The sequence below is a fragment of the Zophobas morio genome, unplaced genomic scaffold (assembly GCF_036711695.1).
Source record: "Zophobas morio isolate AGI-343-1 ecotype UQ-CSIRO unplaced genomic scaffold, CSIRO_AGI_Zmor_V1 ptg000014l, whole genome shotgun sequence".
In the NCBI taxonomy this organism is placed as follows: domain Eukaryota; kingdom Metazoa; phylum Arthropoda; class Insecta; order Coleoptera; family Tenebrionidae; genus Zophobas; species Zophobas morio.
In genome coordinates this window covers 1,267,639-1,278,638 of record NW_026972119.1, presented here as the reverse complement: position 1 = coordinate 1,278,638, position 11,000 = coordinate 1,267,639, and the positions used below count along the sequence as shown (strand labels likewise).

At 32.7% G+C, this 11,000-nt stretch overlaps 1 protein-coding gene across 1 annotated transcript; it reads left to right on the top strand.

The window, feature by feature from the left end:
- Positions 1–498: 498 nt before the first annotated feature.
- Positions 499–6,328, top strand: LOC135129111 (uncharacterized). The gene is made up of 5 exons (XM_064056193.1): positions 499–764; positions 812–1,016; positions 4,764–5,755; positions 5,800–5,965; positions 6,017–6,328. Exons 1-5 carry the CDS (start codon positions 651–653, stop codon positions 6,124–6,126), a joined length of 1,587 nt encoding a protein of 528 aa, XP_063912263.1. The 5' UTR covers positions 499–650; the 3' UTR covers positions 6,127–6,328.
- The last annotated feature ends 4,672 nt before the right edge of the window (positions 6,329–11,000 follow it).

Here is an 11,000-nt window from a genome sequence, read left to right as displayed (position 1 = left end):
AAACAAATTGACCAAGATTGTTCAAAAAACTCTTAATTTTTCTAAGGTAGCCGCCATGGTAGTAATTTCCGTTTTAGAAAACTAATAGGACTAAGTTTTACTGAAAATTATTGTTACAAATATCCCGAACGTGACAGTGGAATGCTCCTAATACGTAATTTCACATTTTCTTGATCAATCATTGCTCCCAGAATGCGAAAATATATTTAGACCTCCGATTTTATTAGAGAAGTCATTTTGTTATAAACAGATTATTGTGAAATTTTGGACGCATTTTTGACCTTTGAAATGCTTGTAAATGTAACATATTTACTTCTAAACATCCGTGTAACGAACTGAAGAATTGATAAACGGGATCACAGTTCAAGCAATAAAATGTTTGCTTACAACTTTATCTAAACTTTTTAACTCTTTTTTAAACTGCTAATAGCTTCATCTATACAAAGTTACGTTGAATGATGCAAGTAGTCAAGTACTACCAAATAATTAAATGACGTAAGCTGCAACAAAGGCAGTTTTTATGTTACAATTAGTGTACCAATTTGATAATTTTGTAATTCAGCTTGTTATTGTGAGATAAGAGAATGTAAACAACTAGTGAAATACAATTAATAAAGATTCATCAGTTGTGTGTTGAGCATTAAGAAAACATGAGTGGGATAATTTTAGAGGGTCCCCCTGACAAGAATTTTATTCCCGAAAAATCAATGGGTGTGATATTTTACGAAGGAATCAAAAAGTGGGATTCTAACAGAATATCTATTGTACATTTTTTACATTTGCGGAGTTTCTTTCTAAGTTTTTTTTTTAGACTGACACAGATAATGTACAAATCACTTACGGCAAACTCCTACAATTGTCGGTTCTATTGGCGAAACAACTGAAAAATTTTGGCATAAAGAAAAATGATGTCATAACAATAATATCACATAATCACTGGAAATATCTAGTCACAACTCTTGCTGGTTTTTATGTTGGAGCAACAGTCAACCCACTTAATTATGATTATACTTCTGGTAAGTACAGTACATTTTTTTATGACATGCTGCATCAATAAGTGAACGTAGGATAATTATGAAAAAATTTTGAATTTTTAATTGTTATATTACATTAAATTTTCGCCATACTAGCGTAATATATAATAAATTAAAAGTGAGTAAACGTTTTCATCAAACAAACTTTAAAATTACAAACTCCGTTTAGTGAGCATTAATTAGATCTGGGTTTAGTCATTAATAATAATTATACCAAAAAATTTAACACTTTCCTCTCTTGGTGTTTTTTTTTTAATTTTTTGATAAGTATCACATTACGTTTTTTCGTATACTAAATGAAAATGATAAAAAGTAAACAATTGAGAATTTTAATAAAGGAGTTTATTTTTTCAATTAATCATTGTAAATTTTAGTTGTACAATTGTTCAAGTTAGGAAATGTTATATTACTTTCGTAAAGAAACAGCTGATGCTGACTGCAAATCACTAACTGACGGTGATAATGATGATGCTTGGGGCTTGTTAGTTTCAGTTAAATGTACCCACTTCACTAGTGAAATTTATATTCGTTGAATTGTCGATACAACTGAATTGCATCGACACCAACTACCTCCTAAATAACAGTGAATAAGGTATATGTTTTGTGTGAGACTGATGATTAACATTGATTCTGTATTGATACACTCAACATCTGTAACTCTTCACTCCGGCACGCTTAATTAAAATCAAATATTAAGATTATCAAGGCAACATTCATCAACAAGAAAAAATCATCAGGGCTTCTATTAAAAACTTCATAATGTTACAATGGTTAAAACTTATTTTTTCGGTTCGTAACTGTTATTTTGACGTCCAGAAACCAACATTTTGTAGATTGAAATATGCATATTTTCATTCATTTCAAGAAGTCTTTTTAACATGAAGTTTTGGACTATATTATTGAACCTTGTTTTGTGTTACGTTCTCAAAGTACAGAAAATTAGGTATTGAAAGCCAGTATACTTCTTTTATAAAACTTTTCGTTTTCTTGTTAATTCTTCATTAATAAAATATTGCGAAACCCTTTTCGTATTTTTCCCTTGATTTATCTGGACGCGATGATTTCGTAGCCGCTGTTAAAACGTTTGATAATGCATTGTTTGTTTCTTCTGCTTAGGAATACGTTATTAAAGTACGGCAAAAGATTAATGCAAATGCCGTCAATTATTTTATGAGGGATATTTAGCATTTTAGACCGCAACCTGCAATAAAACCATTACGCATTTACTAGAGAACAAATACATGGTACAAGGGTGGCGACTAATGTTGATTGACAGCTTTACACAGGGTACAGCTTCGAAAGTGACTGGAGATTTTACAGTGGTAATACTCATAATTGGAATAATTTGCATTTAACGTTTGCCGTACTATATATATTTACGCAATAAGGCTCTTTTCTGATGTCGTTATTCATTATGAACTGTGTCCTTTTGAATGATAAAACATGAAGAAAGTGGTGCATTTTGTAAGTATTTAATTTTTGTTTCATTTTTACTTCCCGAACGTAAGCTAAGGAAGGATTGTAATTGAATACATCGGACGGCTGGCTACTTTCATATTTTCTCGACATTTCATGACCACTAGGGTACGAAAAAATAGGTATCTCGTCTCCGTCTGTCTGTCTGCTGTCTGCCGTCTGTGAGCGTCAGTGTTTATTTTTAATAGACAGATAATTTACACATCTACTGGACCAACTGTTCTAAAATTTTGTATGTACATAAGTATATTAGGAATATTGTGTAAATGATAAAACACTCACCAAAATGTGGTTGATCATCCCTACCAAAAAAGATATGCCGTCATCTCCAACTTTTACGATAGTAAATGTTATTTAAATTTTATAAAATAACTAGGTTTATACGGCACGAATCATTGTAACATGATTGCACTAATTCTAAAACCTTGACGGACAGCTCACCAAAGTTGCATTGCAATCAGATGAATGGTTTACGAAGGCATAGGGAACAAACGAATAAACATTCATTTTTATCCACATAGATCTACTCCTCCACTTGTAATTTATGAATCCGTGTTGACTTTTTACCCTAGGCATCCAGATTTTTGGAAAAACAATCAACATTGTGTAACAATATTTTGCACTTTATATTTGAAATTGCAAAACTAAATGATCTGCAAATGATTTAAGGTTATCGGAAGCATGGTACGTAAATTATGCATCAAAATTTATCCGTTTACGGCTCCCCCTCATGTTACAATTTGGGTGAGTAAATGTTATATAAATTTTAAAAAAACATAGTCCTGCATGTGTAATTTATGAATCCATCTTGAGCTGTTACCATACATATGCAGATTTTTGAAAAAAAAAAATTAAAATTGTCTAATAATTTGTAATTTAAAATTGAAATTGCAAAACCGAATGCTCTGAAATCTTACAAATGTCTTACGGTCATCGAAAGCTTTATAATAATCGTTAATCAAAATTCATCCGTGCAGAGTTTATATTAACTTGTCCTTTATTAATTTATTCATATTTTTTAGAATTACTTATACAAGGTGACTCAAAAAACAATAACCAATGGGGCGACATGTTTTCTTGCCCATCCTATTTTCTGGAAAATTTGAGGCTACATATTGTTATTAATAGTATTACACAACACCTATTCATATTGGTGTCCGTGTCCTTGCTAAAACGTTGATGACGTCATTAAAAAGTTCTTATAAAGGAAAACTCACTAGAAACACGCATGTGGTTCTTCTTTACTTGTAGGTATTTTAAAAAATCCACATAGGTATATATTAATTTTTAAGGGCGAAGAAAGTTCCGTCAAAATAACCTTCCATAAATTTTTTACAATGTAATGGAATTATGAATGAAGTAAAATTAAAAACAAAAAACATTCAGCTTTATTAATACGAACGTGTACTTCACAATTATCGTACCCGTGTATTATGACTATTATGAGTTCGAAATGTTCGGTTTTAAAGCACTCCGCTACGCGTTGTGCTTCAAAATTAAAACCTCGCTTGTATAATGCTACCTACCGCACTCATAATGTAAATAACTGTTCTCTCCCTAGGGAGCAAATATTCTATTTCCCTCCTGAGAGCAAATGATCTATTTCTCTCCCGATTTTACGATCATAGAAACCGACTTTTACTCCCGAAGCGGAAAAACTTGTTAAGACTTGTTAAAAAGAATCCACTTTTTGTGATAAAATAGTACTAGCCATGAGTAATATGATAATTCATCGGCAGTTCATTAATTTGTCGGTAATAATTATTGAATTTTCTGCCTTTTGTTTTTGCAAAATTAATTCGGTAAAATGGTACTAGGGCAGGCAGTCACTATAGGAAATTTCATGAACTTTTGCGGCACTTTAGCCAAACCGACAAATTTCAGGGCCATCAGCAATCAAAAGAATCCTACAACAGTTTGAAACTGTAAACAAATTGTGCAAGTGCCACTGGAATAATAATCTAGTGTAGAAAAAATTGAAGCTGTTCTTGCGTTTGAATGTTCATTAATCTAAGTTAGCTAATGATTGTAGTTGCAAAAAAGCATGTTTTAAAGTTTGTTTTGAACCCAAAATCAGAATAATGAATTTAAATGAAATAGCCAAAATGTCACAGTAATGAATTTTATTTGATTGACACATGTCGTGGCTAGTACTATTTTATCACAAATCGTGAATACTTTTTACAGTTTTTGAAACTGTAGAATTATTTTTGTCGAGTTTTATTTGTTGTATATACTTGGTGATATTTTTAGGCGAACTGAAACACTTTTTGTCAATTTCGAAGCCCGTACTTGTCTTCTGTACATCAAAAACTATAGGAAATATACTTCCGTTAAAAGAAGAATCTTTTTATCCTACAAAACTTATAAACTATGACAAAAAAACACTTTATGAAGCAACAAATTTTAACGACTTCTTAGAAAATGTGGATGAAAATGAATCCTTCACGCCCATTGAAGTCAGCCCAAAAGAAGATGTCGCACTTATTTTAACCTCCTCAGGAACAACTGGACTACCAAAATGCGTTCAACTAACCCATTTCAATTTTCGCACCACCATGATATGCTCTGGAGACCCTGACTTTCTAGGTCTTAATGATACCGACAACACTATTGGTTTTCTTCCATTTTTTCATATTTTTGGTAACGCCGTTGGTCTTGCTAGCATTCTATACGGCACAAAATTTTTAATACTGAATAAATTCAATCCCGAAAGATTTTTGAACAGCATCCAGCAACATAAGGTCACAAAATTAGTGATTGTGCCGCCTATAATTCTCTTTTTAGCAAAAAGTCCTCTAGTACAAAAGTATGATCTCTCATCAGTTGATGATGTGATATCAGGGGCGGCTCCACTTACGAAGGAATTAGAAGAATTAGCTGAGAGAACGTTAAAGGTGAAAAGTATAAGACAAGTTTATGGAATGACAGAAATATCTGGAGCGGTTACTATGAAGCCAAAATATGTAAAGAAATATGGTACATCAGGAAAAGCTACTCCCACTCATCGGATCAAAATAGTTGATGTGAAAACGGAAGAACTGTTACCACCTCACGAAGTGGGTGAATTACGCTTTAAAGGTGATGGTGTAATGAAAGGTTACTTAGGAAACGCCACTGAAACTGAAGACGCATTTGATACAGAGGGATTTCTGAAGAGTGGAGATTTAGGGTACTATGATGAGGAAGGATATGTTTACATTGTAGATCGTCTGAAGGAAATAATCAAATATAAAGGCTTTCAGGTAAGGTTACCCTTTTATGTAATCACTATTGAAGTCATTTTTAGGTTCCTCCTGCTGAATTAGAAAATCTTTTGCTTCAACACTCCGGAGTGAAAGATGCTGGAGTAATAGGTAAACCAGATGAAAGAGCAGGAGAAGTACCCATCGCATTCATTGTGAAACAACCTAATCAAAATGTTAGTGAGGAGGAACTTATTAATTATATTGCTGGTATGTGACTAACGATCTTAAGTACAATTTTCTAAGCTATAAGTTCTTCAGAAAATATGTCTGCCCAAAAGCATTTATATGGGGGTGTTCGATTTGTAGAAGAAATTCCCAAAAGTACTAGTGGAAAAATATTAAGACGAAAATTAAAAGAGTTGTTATAAATTGATTTCAATACAAAGAAGGTCAGTAATAAGGTATTGTAAAACTTTTTAACAAAAATCATAATTACGATAGAGCAAGAATATTTAGATTACTTTGGTTTATATACAGCAAAAATTGCACAAAAAAAGAGAGTGTTGACAATCTTTCACTGTGTTTAATATGGCCAACTTTCTTATTACAATAAATGTATCTTAAAAATAATAGATTTCACTAATTTTTGTTAACCCAGATTAATTAATATGAAAAAAAAATACAATACTTCAGTACACATATTACAATACGTATGGCTGTTTCTATAATGAGTAATGTTGCCAAGATTTTGACTTCCTGGGCATAAGCTGTATGTCTGTCTGCCGTCTGCCGTCTGCCGTCTGTTATCTGCCGTCTAACCGCGTCTGTGTCGACTTTTATTAGACAGATAATCTCCAAGACTACCGGACCGGGTGTTTGAGGTACATTAGGAATAGCATGTAGATGGTAAAAAGCTAGCCAAAATTTCTCTGATTATCTCCACATACTATGTGACGTCATTTCTAACTTTTACAACAGTAATTTTTTTTTTAATTTTCTACAATAAGATACCTCCGCTTTATTTATAAATCCATGTCGAAATTGTACCATAGGCATCCAGATTTTTTGGAAAAAATCAAAATTATTTAACAACATTTTGTAATTTAATTTTGAAACTGCAGCACACAACGCTTTGAAATCATGTAAACTTTTTAAGCTTAACGAAATTATAGTAAACTCTTAATCAAAATTTATCTCTTTACAACCCGGAAGAAATGTATGACGTCATTTCACTGTTTTGGAAAATAAATGTATTTTAACTTTTATAAAATAGCATACTCCTACAGGTGTGATTTATGAAACCGTCCTGATTTTTTTAGCCTAAATATCCAGATTTTGCAAAAAAATCAAAATTATGTAACAACATTTTGGAATTTAACTTTGAAATTGCAAACCCGGATACTCTGAAATCTTACAAACGTTTTAAGGTTATCCAAAACATCGTAAATCGTTAATCAAAATGTATTCGTATATACCCTTGCAAAAACTTGATTACGTCATCACAAAATTTGGTATTGAACGCTGCCTACTTTTCATCCTACAATGTAGCATGCAGCTACCGTTGAGTTCAGTTTATCTTATCAAGTAATTTATTCGAGTTTATAGATCTGTTTATTATAGATGAATACCGTACTATAAACAAGTTATAGGCATGCCTATGGGTAATCCTGTGTCACCAATTATTGCATAATAGGTAATAGATGATGTACTTGACGATTGTCTTAACCAATTATCTTTCTCTATGCCATTTTTTAAAAAATACGTTTATGACATAATTCTAAGCATGCCACAGAACAAAACGGAAGAACAACACGTAGTTAACAACTGTAATCCGCTATTAATATTCACCATAGAAGAAGAAGACGAAAATAACAGCGTCCCGTTTTTGGATACTAGACTAATTAGAAAAAAAAAACATTAGTTACAGCGTGGGATATGAAACCAGGAGCATCTGGAAGATGTCTCCATTTTGAATCATATCATCAAAACAAACAAAAGATCAATCTAATAAGCATTCACGTTCGGTAGAAGTAACTGACAGAAACTTTTCTGTGGTTAAGTTGCAATCTTAAGATCACTAGAAATTTAAGATTGGCATCAACTGTCTAATTTTCTAATTCAAATGTCAAATCTGAATTGTGTGGAAAAAAACGAAGTTTTTCTAATTTCAACACGCTTCGTTTCTAGAAAATCCTTAAATACAGCGTGGAAATAGTTTCCATAAAAGTAATCACGAGAAAGCTCATTTTGAAGGAAAAGAAACAAGAAATATTTCGTGGTTTTCAAAAAATTGGGTAAAACGGAAACAGTTAAACTGGTGGCAGAAATATTCTCCGTAAAGTTCGCTAGTGTTGTCGAGTGTTTTTCGAATTTTAAAATAATACAGATACAGCGGCGCTTGTGCCGTTAATATTATAATCAGAATCAGAAAGACGACTGCGCAGATTTATATACCTACATGCTTTGTTGGTTCCGTTCTACAATTGGTTTTTAAGTTTTATATAATCGTTATTGTTTTGTAAGAGGTAAAACACTTGGCTTTGAAAATAATTGTACATAATACACGTATAAATTTAGGTTTCCGAAGGCGAAGTTTTTCACATTTTAAACACGTTATAGCTGCCAGAATCAAATTTCTAAGGCGGTACCTATCTCCAATTGCGTGATTGTGGTGAAGATTTACTTTTCATTTTCTTGAATGAGACATGGATATACCAGAACGGATCCATGGTGAAATTGTGGATCCATGATGATGACATCAAAGCTTGTCCTCCGAAAAAAACTAGTGAAGGGAAAAGATTCAAAATTTTACATGCGGGTTGCTCTTTGGGCTTTTAGAGGGATGCGATTTTCTCCTTGGTTCAAAAATAGATTCACCAGATTACCACAAAACCATCACATTTTCGATATTTGACCTTTACTTACTTACATGTCACATTTTTGATAGCTACTTTCTGACATTCCAGTAATACATTATACACTAGAACAATTATGTCCGCAGTTACACAGCTTAAAAAAAAAAGTTACCAAATCTAGTTACATCTACCGAACGTGAATTACTTATAGTCCTGGGAATGAAAAATAGAATAATTAAGACCAGATCCATCACTCAAAAAATCGAATCTAAAAATATTGTTTCAACTATTTATCAACAATGGTTACCCACCCAAACTGTTGAAAAAACTCTTGTTCCGCAGATCAGGCATCATACCACCAAATATACATACGAACGTTCCAGAAAACAATGAACTGGTTCACTCTTACAGCTTACCATACATAGAAGAACTCGCAAAAAAATTACGGAATATATTTAAAAGATTTCCGAACATAAGACTGGCTTTCAGAAATGAACTTACAATAAAAAATATACTCACAAAACTGAAAGACCCAAACAAGCATCTAACCACATGCGATGTCGTTTATGCCATTCGTTGCTTCGACTGTGGAAGACGGTTAAAAGACAGAATTACATCACACAAATCCGATGTAAAGAACAATAAAAGATCATACACGCTAGCAATACATACTATAGATCAAGACCATAGATTTGATTTTAAGAATATAAGACAAAGAACGAAACACACAAAAAAGGAATTTCTTGGAAATGGTGAACACTTATAAAAACAACAATACAATCAATGCCAAAACAGATACTGAACATCATTTACTTATATCTCCTTCATCTAGATAAAAACAACGTCCTCCGATTACCACAACCGAATTGATAGACTCTCCCCTAGGACAATTCAATAGAATAATCGACGCCGAAGGTTGGTATGATTCAGTTTAGAAAGGTGTAATAACAAAATAAATAAATAAAAAAACGGGGGGGGGGGGGGGGATTTCAGGTAAAAATCACCATAAAAATATTTTTTGTCACTCTCTTTCGTCTTCTTAGAGGTGGAATCTTGAAAAAATCTGAAATACGTCTTTCATTATTTGTGTTGAAGAGTATTAATACCAAGTTCCACGTAAAAATGTAAATTTACGATAGAAATATTTTTCCCATATAAACTTCGCCACCACTTTTCACCCCCTAAAGGATTGAATCTCGGAAAATGTTAAAATACGTGTTTCATTAATCATTATGCATTAATACTAAATACCACCTCAAAATTTACAATAGAAATATTTTCCGCATACAAACTTAGTCACCACTTTTCACCCCCTTAGGAGTTGAATCTGGAAAAATGCTTAAATAATACGTGTTGTATTATTTATGCTAAAGAGCATTAATACCAAGTTTTAAGTAAACTTCACCATAAAAATATTTTTCTCATACAAACTTAGCCACACCCATTTTTACCCCCTTAGGAGTTGAATCTCGAAAAATGTTTAAATACGTGTTTCATTATTTGTGTCGAAGACCATTAATACAACGTTTCACGTAAAAATTTATACAATACAATAGAAATATTTTCCCATGCAAACTTAGCCTCCACATTTCATCCTCTTAGGGGTTGAATTTTAGAAAATGCTTAAAGACGGGTTTCATTATTTGTGTTGAAGAACATTAACACCAAGTTTCACGTAAAAATTTCAATTTATAGTAGAAATATGGTTCCTATACAAACTTAGACACCACTTTTCACCCCCTTAGAGGTCGAATCTCTGAAAATGCTTAAATGCATATTTCCTTATTTATATTGAAGATGATTAAAATGTACCAGGTTTCACGTAACGATGTAAATTTTACAGTAGACATATTGGTCCTGTACAAATTTTATCACCCCTTTTCACCCCCTTAGGGGATGAATTTTGAGAAATCTCTTCATAAACGATCCCTCCAGTATAAAATAAACATTCTCTCCAAATTTCAACTTTGTAGCATTAACGGTTTGGGCTTGGCGTTGATAGGTCAGTCGGGACATTGCCTTTTATATACAGGGTGCCGCATCCAAGTCTGGATATAGGGAATTAACATGGGAATTAGTTTTTATTTTATAATATCTCCCCAGATCACTTTAAAGCTATTATTGAGTGATGGCTTTGTGGAGGTCGAAGAGGGCTATCGGCCAGTATTTTTTCAAATCGTTGCATCGCGCTCATTTACTGTAAAAAGGTTTTAAAAATCGTATTTTGAAATTCGCGCCCGATCCGAGTTGTCGCGAAATGTTCCGTCGCACTGTCGACGTTCGGCGATCGCGTCTTCAGATTAGCCATGCAAAATCGAAATGTCAAAGTGAAATTAGAAATTATTCTCAGAAATCAACGAACAACTCAAACTGATTTATTTTATCCGGTGTGATGATTATTGTAGGACAAATTAAACGGAATAAATGCACAAATTGATCCATTCATT

Coding starts and splice junctions, on each gene's coding strand:
- LOC135129111 (XM_064056193.1), top strand. CDS start 651: ATGAGTGGGATAATTTTAGAGGGTCCCCCTGACAAGAATTTTATTCCC. Junction 5,756..5,799: donor TCAAATATAAAGGCTTTCAG/GTAAGGTTACCC, acceptor AGTCATTTTTAG/GTTCCTCCTGCTGAATTAGA. Junction 5,966..6,016: donor ACTTATTAATTATATTGCTG/GTATGTGACTAA, acceptor TAAGTTCTTCAG/AAAATATGTCTGCCCAAAAG.